Below are 18,768 nucleotides of genomic sequence, written 5' to 3' on the forward strand. Positions count from 1 at the left end.
GTTTCCTGTAGCTGTTGCATCATTTGTCCAATTTTGCATGATCTTTGCCGTAAAGCAACAGGTCAGAAGTAAAATTTGCCACATAACACTTGCCGGGGCCACTCTACCCATTTCTGGGATTGCAAATTGGTTACATTCAGCTCCCACTTGTTGGGAAGTATGAATATGTGCTTGTTGTTGATTTCTTTTCAGGTTGGAGAGACCTACTCTGTTACCAAAGTAAATAAGCAGGTAACCGCACAGAAGCTCATGAATGAGGTAATCTGCAGATACGGGGTACCGGAAGTGATTGAATCAAACAAAGGTACACACTCCACAGGTGAAATAATGCAACACATGTCTGCTTTGGGTATATCCAAGGCTTTTCACACACCCTACCATCCGTGGAGTAGCGGGAAAGTAGATACAAAAGGCAATGAAGAAAACAGGCAAATCTTGAATTCAGTGTCTTCCATTAGTTCTTTCCCAGGAGGGTACATGCCACAGTAGCTGAGTTTGGGGAATGATTTTCTTGTTAATTTTGTCATAGGTCTCTTCAAGGAATTGTCAATAAGGCATTCTGTAGTCTCTGCTTTTCTCTCAGGTCCTAGAGATGAGTGTCACAATCTGAAACCAGGTGACAGGGTCTATGTGAAAAAGTTTGAGAGAGAAACCCGGTTTGAAGGTCCTTACCAGATGTTGCTCACCACCCCAACTGCAGTCAAGCTCGAAGGAAAGCCCACTTGGATCCACACCTCGTACTGCAAAGAGGCCCTGGGTCCCGGAGCACAGAACTCATGATCCTGCATATTCTTTACATGCTATAATGTGGAACAATTCCTCTAACACGCACCTTTGACTACTGTACACTAGCCCCCTGTTTCAGGGATCAGAACAAATTAATACAATCAAATGTGCAATATGAAGACTACACTGAAGATGAGAATCTAACACCACATCGTGCTAAGAAAGAAGTTGACGCTCCAGGTGGTAACATTGATACATGTATACATAGATGCAATAGGAGTGCCAGATGAATTTAATTCTAGAGATTAAGTTAAAGCAGGTTTTGAGTCCTTATTTGCTATTGTCACTGTTAATTATAATGTAGATTGGATGAATTATATCTATTACAACCAGCAGAGGTTTGTAAACTACATCAGGGATGCTTTGCAAGGGTTAGCTGACCAGTTAGGGCCCACTGCATCCATGGCGTTCCAAAATAGAGTGGCCCTGGTTATGATTTTTGCAGAAAGAGGTGGGGTATGTAACTTCCTGTACGTGTATTATCCCTGTGATTAAAAAGAGTATGAGTAAGGGACTGGACAATGTGACACCAACATTTCCCTTGTTTGAAAAAGATGAAGAGCCAGTTCCGATAATGCCAACCACGTATGTTACCAGAAGACTGGAGAAATGTACTAGTACTGCGCCTGCCCCGATCTCCTAAGACAGATTGTCAGTGGACTTCCATTTGCCTAGGGATAGTGTAGTAGACCTTAGGTTCCAGCGAGGGCGCACTCTGCGGGGTGTTAACTTGTTCAGATAGAGGGTATGGACGCCTGGAAATGAGCCCAGGAAATCCATGGCCTCCTTCTGAGGTGAGGTAGGGATCCCCCCTCCTAGGAGTAGGGCCTTATGGGCAGTGGGGAAACCCTGACGCAAGGGAGAGGCCACCGAGGAAGAGTGCAAGGTCTGGTGATTGATCTCCATATTAAGTTTTTAGGGGGGTTTGTGAGGGTATATGTATATATTGCCATATGTTTTCCATGCTTTTATACCTGTATGCAAGTTCTATTCAATGCTAAAATGAGGAAAACTTGATATGTCACCTTACATCAGATATTCCAAAGGTTTGCAAGGCTGAGAGAGATGAGTCCAGAAATTCAGAGATGATACAGAACCGGATACGAAGGCCGCGTGCTTGACTGTTTTCCCAGAAGCGCCGTATCTAGATGACGACGTTTAACTACGTATATAACTATCACTGCCTCAGACGGAAATGCGGACTTCACATATATGGTTATGCGGTGAATTTGAGCCAATGAGACCATTACCCATTCCTAGTGACGTGACCAAAGGGTATAAGACCCCATGTAATCTGTAATAAAGTGCGCAGTCATGTCCCCGTGTGAGGAACTATACCAGACCTCAGTGTGTGGTGTCTCTTCTTTACCGCCGGCAGCAGGCCATTGGGGTGGGCCTGATTCGTGCTGTATGCAGAATTTTCCCTGACACTAGGACATCGGGTCGCCAACTGCCTCAAGAAACAGCCTCCGGAAAACTTCCGCTCCTAGGCGATGTCTGGAGGGATCGCCTAGGAGCTCAGTTACTTCTGGAATGTTCTAAATTGTTTGTGCCTTTTTCTATTTCATATAATACTCATCACCTCAATGGTCGGGCCTTCATTGATTCGGGGGCTGCCGCAAACTTCATTAATTTTGAATTTGTCAAGTCTATGTCTGCATGTCTATTACTGTTGAAACCTCCGATCCGGGTCTCGGGTATTGATTTCACTCCGTTGTCAATGGGGTTAATCAGTACGAGGACTCCTGAACTAGTTTTTTCTGTAGAGGTGCTACATTCTCAGGTGTGTTCTTTTTTGGTAATGGAGAACCATTGGTTGCAGTGAGCATTTGGTCTCAGTTCAGGCGCATTCTACTGAGTGTGAGGTCAAGGACTTACCTCCGTATATTGAGGATTTTTCTGACGTATTTTCGAAACAACTTTCTGAGATGTTACCTCCGCCCTGAGAATGGGATTGCAAAAATCAATCTTCCCGGGAGCAAGATCTCCAAGGGGGAATATATAATGTAACAGTCCCTGAATGAGAGGCAATGAAGGAGTATATATTACGAAGAGTCTCGCCAAGGGATACATACGTCGTCCTGAATCACCCACAGGGGCATGATATTACCATCTTCATCAACACTTGTGAATCAGCCAAGCCAAACAACCAATCAGGTTGAATCAGCCAATCCCAAACAACCAATCAGTTGCTGGAATTGCTGAATAGGACAGAAGTGTTGATGAAGACGTTAATGTGCGCAGGGGCAGGATTATTTTTCGTCGAGAAGGATAGTGGCTTTTGGCCCTGTGTTGATTATAGATCTTTGAAGAGGATAACCGTAAAGAATCATTAGTTGTTGCTCTTGATTCCTGACATCCTCAACTAGGTTATAGGAGCCCGTTGGTTCTCCAAGCTTAATCTTCGGGGAGCCTATAATCTCATTTGTATCAGAGAGGGAAAAACGACGTTTAATACTCCTTTGGGGCATTTTGAATGTCAAGTCATGCCATTCGGGTTATGTAACGCGCAAGCTCTTTTTCAAGGTTTTATCAACGCCATTTTCCATGACATTCTGGGCATGTTCATGGTAGTATATTTGGATGACATTCTGGTATTCTCTTCTGATTGAGAGAGCCATATCAAGCATTTACGGTCAGTTGTTTCCCACTATCGAGCCCATTATTTGTATGCTAAGTTGGAGGAATGCCTTTTCGGGGTACAGGAGATTGCTTTTCTTGGATGTCATTTCTTCATCAGCCATCCGGATGGACCCAGACAAGGTCAAGGCCATCACCGAATGGATGCAATCCGTCAACTTAAAGGCATTACAACACTTTTTGGAGTTCGCAAACTTTTATGGGAAATTTATTAAGAACTTTTCGGTGGTGGTCAAACCCTTGACCAATCTGACGAAGAAGAGGGCTAGGGTTGATTCGTGGTCGAGGAGGCTGTGAAGGCCTTTACATTTCTCAAGAGGGCTTTCTCCACAGCACCAGTTTGGGCTTAGCCGGATCTAGATTGCCCGTTCATCATTGAAGTGGATGCCTCAGAATATGGCGTGGGGGCAGTCCTCTCGCAGGAATCTCCCGTCCGACCTGGTCTCCAACCCTGTGCGTTTTTTTCTAGGAGGCTTAATCAAGCAAAACGCAACTATGATATTGGCAACAGGGAATTACTGGCCATAAAATGGGCATTTGATAAATGGAGACATTTCTTAGAGGGCGCTCGTCATACTATTACGGTCCTCATGGACCATAAGAATTTAGTTTATCTGGAGTCTGCCGAGTGCTTGAACGCTCGTCAGGCAAGATGGGCATTGTTTTTTTTTTGCACTTCAATTTTGTTGTCACATATGTGCCTGGGTCCAAGTATGTCAAAGCTGATGCTTTTTTCACGCAGCGTCGGGTCCTTGAAGTAGAGGAGCCTGAGCTGGAGAGTATTCTGGGCCCGGGCGCGGTGGTAAATGCCCTTACATCTGACACCTCTGCTTTACTCCTGTGGTTCAGCAGTCTGTTCCCAAAGACTGTTTGTATTGGTGGCCACAAATGTCTCGGGACGTCAAGGCATTTGTCAAGTCCTATTTGTGCCCGAGAGAAAAGGGTACGGAGATGGTCTGAAGTACCGCTTCTTCCTCTTCCAGTTCCAGAGAGACCATGGATCCATCTGTTGATGGATTTTATTACCGACTTACCTGAGTCCCAGGTGTGCTCGGTCATCTTGAGGGTCGTTGACAGATTTTCCAAGATGGCACATTTTCACTGCTCTAAAGAAGCTTCCGTCTGCCCCTGAGTTAGCCACCATATTTATCAAGGAGATTATGCATCTTCGTGGGGTTCCCATAGTCTGACCGGGGAGTCCAATTTGTTTCCCGGTTTTGGAGGGCCTTTTGTAAGAGTAGCGGTATCGGGTTCTCGTTTTCCACTGCCTTCCACCTGGAGTCTAATGGGCAGAAGGAACGTATGAACCAGAAACTGGTTCAGTACCTCAGAATGTCCGTGAGTGATTGTCAGAGTCTCTGGGTCAATAACTTAGCATTGGCCGAATTTCCTATCAATAGCCATACACATTAGGCGTCTGGTGTTTCTGTAATTTTGGTTTTAATCCCAGTTTTGTGGTGTCTTTCCTGTCTTCCTATAACAATCCTTCTGCAGACAGTCGGGTTCAGAATCTGCGTGAGGTGTGGGAGAAGGTGCGTGGCAACTTGGAGTAGTCCAGGGGTGCGGTGCTAAGGCGTAGCAGAGGTACACGTACCATTTCTGAACCTTTTTCTGTGGGCAAGTTGGTATACTTGTCTTCCAAGAATCTGAAGTTAAAAGTGCCTTCTTTGAAGCTGGCTCCCCGATTTGTGGGACCTTTAATTGATCCTATGGCGTACGAGCTGGCACTGCCGGACACGTGGAGAATCCATACTGTTTTCCACAATTCGCTCCTGAAGAGATACATCCCTCCAGACATTTGACCCAAATAGTGTCATAATGTGGCTTGTGTAACAGGGGCAGACTAAGTCCAAAAATTTAAACCAGCAGTTCACTGATTGGACCAGCACACTAATAATTTATAAAATATAACTTATTAAATACTTTAAAATCTATCTATGAACAAACAAACAAACAAATATAGCTACAATATCCACCTATTATAAGCTTGTGTTACTTCGTCCCAAATAGGGAAAAATAAATATTATATATGTGTGTGTTACGAACTATTAGGTCAATTTTAGTAATCCCCTCTAATTCAATAATTGAGGAGATCACTGTATCAATGCTATTACAAAAATGCCACCAGTGTTACCAAAGTGTGACATCTTTGATGATTAAGAAAATCTGTTTTACGGGTAAAAGATTTCCCACGTTCTGAACATGAAAATGTGTGAATTCTCTGATGAAGGACACGTTCTAGGTATCGTCAGTTCAGTTAGTCAGTTCATAACCTGGCGTAACACCAAAGTTCACAAAGGAACACCATCAGGACTGACATGCTGCCTGTTTGTTATTTAGTTAATAAAAATCAATTTAATTAATAAACATCAATGAGGAATTAGATTTAAGAGAAACCTCTCTGTAGTGGAACTCTGGGAAAGAGACAGGTAGATTTCCATCTTGTGATAACAGGTCAATTGAGAAATAATTATTGTCCTACACCATTATCAGAGAGCGTGACATTGTTACCACACGCGGTCAGACCTCCAGCAGAGTATACTACAGTTCAATTGCAATATCTCAGCCACCTTCTGCAACACGAATTAATGACACGAATGATTGTCAAACTTTAAAAATTTGTGTGTGCATCCTTGGAGAACATCTCAGCCCCTGACAAGCCTACTCCAGGGCGAAACGCATTGGGCTATGTATTAGTTATATATAAAAAAAAAAAAATCACAAGCAAGGCGATGTAATGGACAAAAATCATAAGCAGAACAGAGGTAATCTCTGGAAGGTGATAGTTCTTTTTCTTTGTGAACTTTGGTGTTACGTCAGGTTATGAACTAACTGACGATACCTAGAGTTGAACAGATGTTATCTCAGAATGGAGATAATAGAATCTGTTCTTTGATAACACTGGTGCCATTTTTGTATAGCATCAACATAATGTGGCTTGGACTGAAACTGTGCCACCAGTATGCCTCCGCATCACAACCGCTATGGCATGGCCCGGTTGGACCATGACAAATATACATCTTGCAAATTGTGGAATCTTTTGATGCAAATACAATTTTTTGTAAAGTGATTTTATTTTGAAAATGTAATGAAAATTTGCTACTGCTGTAAACTTATTGACCCCAAAAAAACACAAAACATAATACTTATACCAACGGTGAATGCTGTAAAGATAAGAATGAAAAAATTTACAGAATTACTGTTTGGTCATCTTCCTTTGAAAAAAACATAATAAAAAGATTAAAAAGTCAAATCTACCACCTAATACCAATGGAAATGACAACTCATCCAACAAATAACCAAGACTTCAAACAGCTCTATTGATGGAAAAAACAAATCTTATTGGTCTTGGATGCAGCAATGCAAATTCAATTGTATTTCTTTAAAAGTGCGCAAAGGTAACATAAAAAATATGTCTACATTTGGTATCAAATATATTCTATGGATCAATATGACTAACATGTCACCTATGCTCTGCAATGAATGTCATAAAGTAATTAAAAAAAATTACAGAACTTCAGTGTTTTATATATATATATATATATATATATATATATATATATATATATATATATATATATATATACACATACACACACATACACATACACACATATACACACACACAAAAATTAAACAACATTGTTTAACCTAAAGTGGCGCCATTATAAATACATCTACTCCCGCAAAAAACAAGCCCATCTGTAAGCATAACAAAAGAATAAAAACACATTTTGGGTCTTCAAAAAGGATGATGAAATAAAACTAAAAGAAGAAAATTTAAGTCTTAAAATAGAAATAAAATTAAAAATTTAACGTCTTTTAGCAATCCAAAGAAAATCAAATTCGCACTTGATGGTGCATATTTATGTTGCAATGTATGCCAGTTTTTGGTGTAAATTATAGTAAATCTGTCAGGCCGCAAGAACCATGTCCAATCTCGTTAACCCCACACAATTTTTTAGAAAACCGGAAAGCATTGTGTAAGATGAGAAAAAGACATAGTTTTTTGTGCATAAACATGTGACAAAATTTGCAACTTTTAACTCCAAAAACCTGACTCGATAGCTTTTAAAATTTTTCCCACAATGCTCTACAGTATTTTTTTCTTTCGTATCACATATAAAGTTCTTTGACTAACTGTTTTTTGGTGTTGTGCCCTTTACATTAAAAACCGTTCCAAACAACATCACTACTTCCCTGTGTGAGTTGTTTGATGTTTAAGAAAATCTGATTTGCGGCTAAAAGATTTCCCACATTCAGAACATGAAAATAGCTTCTCTCCTGTGTGAATCCTCTCATGTCTGACAAGTTGGGATCTCTGTATAAAACATTTCCCACATTCTGAACATGAAAATGGCCTTATCCTGTGTGATTTCTCTGATGTCGGACAAAACTTGAACTAATAGAAAAGCATTTTCCACATTCTAAACATGAATATGGTTTCTCTCCTGTGTGACATCTTTGATGATTAAGAAAATTTGTTTTGCGGCTAAAAGATTTCCCACATTCTGAACATGAAAATGGCTTCTCTCCTGTGTGAGTTCTCTGATGTTTAAGAAGATCTGATTTGTAGGTAAAAGATTTCCCACATTCCATACATGAAAATAGCTTCTCTCCTGTGTGAATCCTCTGATGAAGGACAAGTTCTGATTTGTCTCTAAAACATTTCCCACATTCTGAACATGAAAATGGCTTCTCTCCTGTGTGAATCCTCTGATGTCTGACAAGATCTGACTTGTCTCTAAAACATTTCCCACATTCTGAACATGAAAATGGCTTTTCTCCTGTGTGAGTTTTCCAATGTCTGACAAGTTGTAATTTCAGTCTAAAACCTTTCCCACATTCTGAACATGAAAATTGTTTCTCTCCTGTGTGAATCATCTGATGTCTGACAAGTTGGGATCCCTGTCTAAAACATTTCCCACATTCTGAACATGAAAATGGCTTCTCTCCTGTGTGACTTCTCTTATGTATTACAAGATGTGATTTCCGTCTAAAAGCTTTCTCACATTCTGAACATGAAAATAGCTTCTCTCCTGTGTGAGTCCCCTGATGTAGGATAAGTTGCGATTTCAGTCTAAAACATTTCTCACATTCTGAACATAAAAATGGCTTCTCTCCTGTGTGAATACTCTGATGTATGAAAAGTTGCGATTTCAGTCTAAAACATTTCCTACATTCGGAACATGAAAATGGCCTCTCTCCTGTGTGAGTTTTCCAATGTCTGACAAGTTGTAATTTAAGTCTAAAACATTTCCCACATTCTGAACATGAAAATGGTTTCTCTCCTGTGTGAATCCTCTGATGTCGGACAAGTTGTGATTTCTTTGTAAAACATTGCTCACATTCTGAACAAGGAAAGGTCTTCCTGCCTGTATGAGTTCTTTGAGGTTCTCCCTTTTTGTGACTTTTCTTTTGCTTATTAAATTTCGAAAGATCAGATAATAGATCTTTACTGTGGAGGGATGAGGGAATATCTGGGACAATAGCAGGTTCTTCACATGTATCTTGTGTGATACCACAGTCCTCTGCTTTACAATCTGCAGATATTAGACGTTCTTCTGAGCTCCCGATATCATCATCTGCCAACAATAGAGCAGACTTTACTTTTTTATTGAAATAAAAATATCTGTATCAATATTAAGGTTAAAAATTTCTATACAAACATTTCAATACAAATTACAAGTCACATAGGCAAAATAAATTTCCCGGAGCCTGGGCTATGTGAAAAAAATCCTTCTACTTTTTTTTTTGTTAGTTAGTGCTTAAAAATCAGTACCGCATAAGATCCTGACCAGCATCCTAGCAAAACGACTAAACAATTACCTCCCGTCCTTGACACACAAGGATCAAGTAGGTTTCATCCCTTCCCGACAAGCCCCAGACAACATTAGGAAAGTCCTAAATCTTATACACACTGCTAACTCGCACAAAACTCCACTGCTAACCCTGGCCCTAGATATTGAGAAGGCCTTTGACAGCCTCTCGTGGGATTACCTATTTCAAGTACTGGGTAAGGTAGGCATCCACGGCAACTTTATCACAGTCTTGCGTACACTATACTCAACCTCCTCAGCAGACCTAAAACTCCCAACATAGATAGAAAACAAAATATCGGTACAGAGAGGAACTCGGCAAGGCTGCCCCCTGTCCCCAGCTCTATTCGCCCTGGCGATGGAGCCCCTTGCTCAGCTCATTAGAAATAACCCGAACATATCAGGTCGGATAGTAAAAAATAAAGAATACAAGGTCAGCCTTTTCGCAGATGACATCCTCCTCACCCTAACGAGACCACTTGCCTCTTTACCCAATCTAATAAAAACCCTGGACTCTTTTGCGGAGGTATCGGGATTGGTAGTCAATATGGAAAAAACAGAAGCCCTTTTTCACAATATACCTGCCCACGCCCAGAAATTGATAGAATTAAATTTCGGATTCAAAGCTTGCCCACACTACATCACATACCTAGGCATCAAACTCACCCAAAATTTAGACAATCTATACAAATGGAACTATCCACCTTTATTCGCCTCATTAAAAGCCGATCTGAAAAACTGGATACAGCATGCCATCTCATGGATAGGACACATACTGCCCCACCTACTTTACCCATTCAGATGTCTCCCGATAGAAATCCCCACAAGAGATCTTCAAGAGATGCAAAACTCCATCTCACACTTCATCTGGAAAAACAAAAAACCCAGAATAAAGCAAAAAATAATGCATTACCATAAGAGACTCTGAGGCCTATCCGTGCCCAATTTAAAAAAATACTACACAGCAGCCCAACTAGCACAAATTCCCTCCATTTCCGCAGGGAATAAAAGACCTCTATGGGTAGATATAGAAACCGCCCTCCTGGCCCTAGTAACACTAAAGAATATCTTCTGGGACAGAAAGTGGAAAGCCACAAATATACGTCAGCTGGCCCCATTAACCTACCACCAGTTCCTAATATGGAGGAGAAATAGATTTAAGTACGCCCCGATTTCGAAAACTTCCCCGCTACTACCAGTCATCCCCAATCAAGCCTTTCCTTTATGTCTGCGAGAAGAAAACTACCAATGGTGGAAAACTAACCACCTCACGTCAATCCACCAGTTTATGTCTTGGGGTAAACTTCTTTCCCCTCAACAATTGATTGAAAACATAAAATCCCAGATCACTGAAACAAATCTATAATTTCCTCCGCTCCCTGATAGATCCCACAGATCCCCCACGCCATTCGAAGGAACATGCCTATGGGCCCCACTCCAACCAGGCCTAATATCTCTACTTTACTCTAACATGAACAAGCCCATTAGAGAAACTAAACTACCATTGTGATAGACATGATAATTAGTTAGCGTAAAATGTCTTTGATTTGTAATAAAGTAGATGTATTACGCAGATGTAGTGACTTTAACTCTATAGAGGCTAATGGCTGCATAATCTCATTATGGTAATTGCTGGACAATGGCATGGTGAAAGATGTGTGGTATAATGTTGGTCTAATATAAAGCTCTGCTGCAGCCTCTTAAAGGGTTAAAGTTACATTCCAATACTGAACAAAAGTATCCAGCCCCTCACCCACTCTCCAACTTCTGGAACAAAGCTGTTTTAACTGAGCACATGTTGATAGAACAAAGGCTGCTATATACACTGGACTTGAGAGAGGTGTGGGAAGGGGAGGCGGGGAATTCTATATAACCCAGTGAATATGAATATATATATATGTTACTGATGTAATCTGTTAAATGCCCATAAAGGGCAGGTATCATGTGTTTCAATAAAGCCCGAGGCTCTGGACATTGTAGACCAGACTCAGCTTAGACCCGCACTTGTGTCTGATCTGGTCGATGATGTGTGCACACTATACAATTTGGAAGCTACAGAATACCCTGAAGCCTGCTGGAGAAAAATATTATCCAGCACAAATTGGCGTCCCTGGGTGGGCCGAGTAGAGATTTTTGATTTTTTTTCATTCTGGAAAAATACAGAGATCGGCAGATAACACGCAGAACTCAGGGGCCCAAAAATCTACAGAACACGGTAAGATTGCTTTATGTTAATCTACCGATGTGAGCTGATTTCTAACTGTTAATCTGCCCATATCTAATCCAGAGTGATAAATCAATGAAAGGCAGGTAATGTAGTTCTTTCTACTCTGGAAAAAAAAAAAACACCTTGTAACTTGCCTAGGAGTATTCTGTGTCTGAGATGGTTAAAGATTGTGTATACAAAATCAAGAGACAAATTCTGTGAGGGTTAATGTGCGTAGACAGGCGGTCTTGAGTGTATAGCAGGACATAGTCTGTGTTCCTATACGCTTTGAGGGCGCACACTCCTAGGTAATAGTGTGAGGTCAGGTAGTTTTAAAATACGCGTATCCACAAGTATGATCGAGCGTGTTATGTGCTCTCATACGTAAGGAGGGATACGCAGGGTTTAAAATAGGCGTATTTACCTGTATGATTGAGCGTGTTATGTTTTCATATGTGAAAAGGTATACGCTGGATTATAGCCGCCATGTTGTGTGTCGGCTCGAAACTCCAGAGGTCTCTGTTACTGAATATAATCGGCAGTCTTTGTGTATAGTCAAAAGTCTTGTTTAAAGAATGTGCAGTGTTAGTTACTGGGGGGAAGGGTTACTGATAAGAGTGGGCTGAAGTTAAGCCACTGGAAGCATTTCCCAGGTAACCCGTCTGTTCCCTTTGTCTTGTGTTTATAGTGTTAATGTGCATTGTGATTTGCGAGGGATATAAGAAGAGATGGGTGGAATTTGGTAAAGGAGTTTTACTGTGTCCAGAAATTTCAAATAGGACAGAATAAGCAGGCAGAATAGAATACAGAATCAGTGCAGAATGTTTTGGAATATGCAAAACCTGTAGAAACGTTGTACAAAGGATCAGGAGAGTTGTTGAAAGAAAGAAAGGAATATTGTAAGACAAACTGCAGAAAGTTTTCAGAAGATGAGCAGGAAGCCCAGCAGACAGGAAAGGTGTTTTAGATTGCTAGGAGGTGGTGTAATGTAGGAAAAGGATTGACGAGGAGAGAGTGTAGTGGGGGATGTGTATTGCCTGTATCATGAACAATATAATGCCTTTGTGTTGACTATAGCCCATCCCTATAATGGCGGCCGCACTTGCAATGTTTTAAAACCCCCACATCCTGTGACTCAGCAAGTGTGGTGAGCCCTGCCCCCACCCTGAAATTACTTCCCCCCATGTGCTCACTTTCAGGGTGTGTGATGTTACTTCCGGCCATTCCAATCAGGGACAGGACTAAGCCCCGCCCCTTCCTCCTCCAGAAGCCATCTTGCCTCACCTGGGAGATTTGTACCCGCCCCTTTCTGCCTCTGGCGGCCATCTTGCAGCACTTGGGAGGTCCGCATTCCCCAATGCCACTGTATCCAGTGCTAACATCATGCTTGTCTGAAGTAAGGTCTTGTTTGACCAGACTTTGTTGCACTCCAAAATGTGGCCACCTTGGATGTGTGATAAGTTCAGGGAAACAAACCTTTGTTCTTTGTGAAGATGCAGCTTAGGACATAGTAGATGACTAAGCTGGTTTATAGTGTATGGAAGATTGGAGTTGATGCATGCGGGACAGAGGTCAGGGACCCATGAGCAGGGGACGCCCTCTCATGGTGTGTTCCCAGGGGCTCTGTTTTCCACTGCCTGCTTCTCCATTGGATGTTCAGACAGATGATGTTAAGGAAGGCTCCTACAGATGGAATAATTTCCCTATAGTCACCCAGCAAACTTTTTCACGCAATTTGATGAAGTAATTTTGGTTTTTATGTGAGAGAGAGGGACTGAATTGCTCAGAGAAGGATGTCAATTCATCCGTATTCTCTAGTTTTTTTCCTTAAGTCTTTTGTATATTCTAGTGTCAGTCTGCACTGAAGCTATAATTATATTCCAACAGGAGAGTGAAAGTTAAACATTGAAGTTCCCTGAAATACTATTACACTGGGTGACTGTAAATTTTGCTTGTGTTGCGCCACCTTGTGTTAGAAATGCTAACTGCGACCTGAAAAAAAATTTAAAATAAAAAAAAATCTAAAGGATATTTTCGCTCAGACTTTGCTGCATACAATGTCACCTTGACCTACAAAGTGTTTGTTTTTGTGCCTCTTGGTTTCCTTTTTCAACGTTGTACTAGTTTGAATGCAATTACTCTTTTTTCCATTGAGTATTCCGGTTCAAAAGGGGGGAGGCATAGGTGATCTGGGTCATAGATGATCTAGGTGTAGTAGATCAGCTATTGGGTTTAAAAAAAAAAAAAAAAAATGAAATAAAATAAAAAGGAAATAAATGATTTTGTGCTACAAGATTCTGATCCATGTGAAATAGAACATCAACATGATTATTTAGTACTAATACAGTAAGAAACGGCAGGTATGCAAACAGTTACCGGAACCTCTGTTGACAATGCATATGCTGAGCTTTTTGCAGATGGTACCAGGGTGAGGATTGATGACTCCACATCGGATATGCAGTGGTCACACAACAAGATGTCCTAGAAGCAGAAGCTCTGCCTCCGCATGTCTCAGCACAAGGAGCGGAACTGAAGGCCCTCACTGAGGCGAGTAGAGTGGCGAAAGGTATGACGGCAACCATTTACACTGACTCCTGGTATGCATTTGGCATAGCTCATGATTATGGCCCAATATGGAAGGCCAGACAGTTTTTTACCTAAGCAGGACAACCAATTGAGAATGGTGCAGCGGTGCAGAGTCTCATGGAGGCCCTACTTCTACCTGACAAAGTTGAGAGTTCGTACCGATTCCTACACTGGAGAAGCGAGAGACGATACCCTCGCCGACAGCACAGCAAAGGTAGCGGCCCTCAAGCCGTGGAAGAAGGAATAAAGATACTGACAGCATGAGTCAGTGGCAAAAACTTTGGACATTGACAACATTTGGACTTTGATATGCTAAAGACTTTACAGTTACAAGCCAGCAAGGAAGGAAAGGATAAATGGACTAATATGGGAGCAGCAGAAACAGGACCGTGTATGGTGAACAGTCAACAGTACTTGCCTACCAAAGTTCCTGTATCCCACGATGCCCCAGGGAAAGACCCACCTAGTAAAGCAGCAATGACGTCAACGCTTGAAAGAGGACGGGCGACTTCTGGGTTCTTTGTAGCTGCTGCATCATTTGTCCAGTTTAGCATGATCTATGCCATAGGTGAGACAGGGCAGAAGTAAATTTGCCACATCACACTTGCCGGGACCACTCTACCCATTTCAGGGATTGCAAATTGAATACATTCAGCTCCCACTTGTTGGGAAGTATGAATATGTGCTTGTTGATGATGATGATGTCTTTGCAGGTTGGAGGCCGACCCTGTTACCAAGGCAAACAAGTAGGTAACCACAAAGAAGCTCATGAACGAAGTAGACTGTGAATATGGGGTACCAGAGGTGATTCAGAGTCAGACAGAGGTACAAACTTCGCAGGTGAATGTAACATGTCATGTCTGCTCTGGGTGTATCCCAGGCCTTTTACATACTCTACCACCCCTAGAGTAGTGGAAAGGTGGAGAGACTTCGTGGCACGCTAAAAAGCAAGATACTTAAAATGACGCCGAAGATGGGGCTACTTTGAAAAGACTGTCATTCAATAGCTCTATTCAGTGTTAGATATGAACCAAGGGGGGATCATGCATTATCTCCCTACGAGATTGTTTGGGCTAGCCCCAAGGCTAGGTTGCTACTATCCTCGGTAGTTACAATTACAATCTGATGTGTTGACTAAGTATGTGATTTTCGTTGTTAAAGCACTAACCAAAGCCTATGCACAGGTATTCTCTTCCAGACTCAGAGGCAGACACTGGGACACATATCTTGCAGCCTGGGGATTGGGTGTGTGTCAAGAAGTTCCTCAGGAAGCACCCTCTTGAGCCCCGATTTGATGGTCCCTACCAGGTGCTTCTGACTACTGCCACAGCTGTGAAACTAGCCGAAAGACTTACATGGATCCACGCTTCATACTGTAAGAAAGCTTCAGATCCGGGAGACCAGTCTTAGTTGTGCCGAGGACATTACTCTGGTTAGGGCCAGTGAGAGAGGAGGGTGGCAACTGGAATCCTTAGTCGGAAGAATATGAGGGTATGGTTACCTTCTGGTATAACTCGTCCAACACTCAAGTGGCCGCATATTCCTTTGACTATTGTACTGTGGTCCCGAGTCTAGGCGTAAAATCCCACAGCAGGCCAGATTTAGCTCAGTCCAGCTGGTTATATGACTTATATACCCGGGGAATACAATATGTTTGCGCCACTGATAATGTCTGGGGAGAAGACTGCCGTTATTGGGGATTAGTGGGATGGAACGCAGGAACAGACTAGTCATATAAACTGCGAAGTGCCTTAAATAAGAAAGATAAGAGCGAGAAATCCCTAATTGGTCTCAAGAATAATAAGGACAGCAGGTATTGGAAGGCTGAACTTAGTATGTTGCTTGGTTTTAATACGTTTTTTACACTAACCATGGGAAATCCAAGCCCGGGGGGACTTACAGTTTGGGGACATACCGGTACGGGAGGACAGATCCCTTAGGGAAGTTTAAAATAAGGGATATGGTAGATGCACCCAAATGGAAGCCTTCACTTAATCCCATGCCCATAATTAACCCCCTCCGCCGTAAGATAAAGACCTTGACGAACATGATGATCATAGCCGACCCTACCTTTGAGGACCCCTTGACAGTAGCGACTGGTTACTCTGACCAGAATCTCTGGTTGGAGTTGATGAGGTACAATGCTAACTGGAGCAACAAGTCTAACTGTTGCGTGTGCGGTAGTGCCCGACCACACTCGGGGATGGTCCCCCTAAATCTCCCTGTAGATGCTGAAGAGTGGTTTCTTAGTCTCTTCACAAACATTTCCGCTAATTTCACTGCTTGTGAGAAGTGGAAGAAGGAATACTCTATAACTACCTAAGTGTTTTGCACCGGAGAGAGTATTACTGACTACCCTGGAAACTACACCTGCCAGGCAAATGGGCAGGGTGGAGGGAGATTTTTGGGGAACTCACTAACGGGTATTGCTCCTCCTACAGTACGATAGGAGGGGAATGGAAGTAGAATCAGGTCCAGTCCTTAGGAGACATTTACTGGCTTTGTGGAGACATGAGGTGGAGGACCCGCCTGGAAGGTAATTGGGCAGGGGAGTGTGCCTTAGTAAAGCCCTTATGCTCCTCCACATCCTGTCAGACAGCCTTAAGGACAATGAGGTTACCCCCAATAGTTACTTTATCTCGATCCAACTTTGTCTGTGTTCTGAGGTTATCCTGTCATGTTGGTCTATTCTTGTTTTCCGCATAGGTACGGTGGTTCCTTCCAGTCTTGTCACTAGGTAGTGTAAGGCCAGTGTTGGCGGCCTGGACCTGTCCACCTTCAGGGCTATCTCCAGGAGGGACATTGGTGTGGGTGAAGATCAGGGAGTTCCACACCGTGTGCACCTGTGCACACTACTAGTATTGTAACATTATACTAGAGCGAGAAGAGAGACTCCTGGTGGTAGTTTTGATCTACACGTGTACATTGACGTCATAGGACAGCCAAGGGGGGTACCTGACGAGTTTTAAAAATTAGAGACCAAGTTAAAGCTGGATTCGAGTTCATTTTTCTGATCATTATGGTAAATAAAATGTTGACTGGATTAATTATGTTTATTATAATTAGCAGCGGTTTATAAATTACACTAGAGATGCCTTATAGCCACTAGTCGACCAATAGGACCTATCTCGACTATGACTTTTCAAAATAGAATGGCCTTAGATATGATTTTATCTAAAAAAGGGAGTGTTTGTAAGATGATAGGGGAGACTTGTACCTACATCCCAGACAACGCGTGACCCACGGGTAAAGACGCAGTTGCCATTAAGAAGCTGACCACACTAAACTAAAAATAACTAACCTTTGGGACCAGTACTTGCCATGAATGAGCGGTGGCAAAGGATCCTGGCTCGGATGGGCGTCGCTGTTGTATGTGCACTGATTATCTTTTCCGTTCTAGTCTGCGGTGTTATCCCCTGTGTCAGAGAGACCTGTGACACTGATGCTGGAAAAGCCGCTCCCACAATAAGTTTGCTGGATGCATCCCCAGAAGGAGTGGACAAGTCCTACACCTCCTTGAAGACCCTAAATCGAACCTTCAACGCGCTCCAGTTATAGGCTCACGCGCAGAGAACTGTGGAAATTTGACAGGAAGAGTTAGAGGATAGACATTTTAAGGGGGGATTGTGATAGACATGATAATTAGTTAGCATAAAATGTCTATTGATTTGTAATAAAGTAGATGTATTACGCAGATGTAGTGACTTTAACTCTATAGAGGCTAATGGCTGCATAATCTCATTATGGTAATTGCTGGACAATCGCATGGTGAAAGATGTGTGGTATAATGTTGGTCTAATATAAAGCTCTGCTGCAGCCTCTTAAAGGGTTAAAGTTACATTCCAATACTGAACAAAAGTATCCAGCCCCTCACCCACTCTCCAACTTCTGGAACAAAGCTGTTTTAACTGAGCACATGTTGATAGAACAAAGGTTGCTATATACACTGGACTTGAGAGAGGTGTGGGAAGAGGAGGTGGGGAATTCGATATAACCCAGCGAATAAGAATATATATATGTTACTGATGTAATCTGTTAAACGCCCATAAAGGGCAGGTATCATGTGTTTCAATAAAGCCTGAGGCTCTGGACATTGTAGACCAGACTCAGCTTAGACCCGCACTTGTGTCTGATCTGGTCGATGATGTGTGCACATTATACAATCTGGAAGCTACAGAATACCCTGAAGCCTGCTGGAGAAAAATATTATCCAGCACACCCTACATGCTACGCTGGGAGTCAGATCTTGGCATCTCCCTGTCACTACCACGTTGGCATCACTGCTGCACCTCTATCACAAAAGGTAGCCACCAAGTAACCTTTGCAGAATCGTCAATTAAAATCTTACACAGATCATATATAGTACCTACAATAAAACATAAATATTCCCCTTCGGCTTCCCCGAACTGTTTTAGGGGCTGCAACAGCCTGGGCACAATAACCCACATCTGGTGGACCTGCCCACGAGTGGCCAGGCTATGGAAAGAAGTATCCAGACTGGTCTCTGGGGTTCTAGACAAGGTATTCCGCACGGTGGCATCTGTCTGTCTACTAGCTGACAAGCCTTTAGGCTATAACAACCAACAACATAAACTTTCCCAGCAGATATGTATGGCAACGAGAATCTACATTGCATCCCAATGGATGAAACCCACTCTCTCTCTAGAGCCAATAACCGCTAGGGTATCAAGAATGATGCCTACGAGAAATTAACAGCCATGAGAGAAGATA

The 18,768-nt window shown here is 42.3% G+C and overlaps 2 protein-coding genes across 2 annotated transcripts in view; both read right to left on the bottom strand.

Moving 5' to 3' along the window:
- The window catches only part of LOC136628740 (zinc finger protein 585A-like), a 406,543-nt gene that overhangs the window by 241,786 nt on the left and 145,989 nt on the right, over window positions 1-18,768 (bottom strand). The gene's annotated exons all lie outside the window — the stretch shown is intronic.
- The window catches only part of LOC136629120 (zinc finger protein 850-like), an 84,045-nt gene that overhangs the window by 52,732 nt on the left and 12,545 nt on the right, over window positions 1-18,768 (bottom strand). Inside the window, exon 3 of the mRNA XM_066605256.1 lies at window positions 7,819-9,011. Coding sequence (XP_066461353.1) covers window positions 7,819-9,011 — 1,193 coding nt within the window. The remainder of the gene's footprint in view (window positions 1-7,818; window positions 9,012-18,768) is intronic.

Source organism: Eleutherodactylus coqui, chromosome 5, assembly GCF_035609145.1.
Source record: "Eleutherodactylus coqui strain aEleCoq1 chromosome 5, aEleCoq1.hap1, whole genome shotgun sequence".
NCBI lineage: Eukaryota > Metazoa > Chordata > Amphibia > Anura > Eleutherodactylidae > Eleutherodactylus > Eleutherodactylus coqui.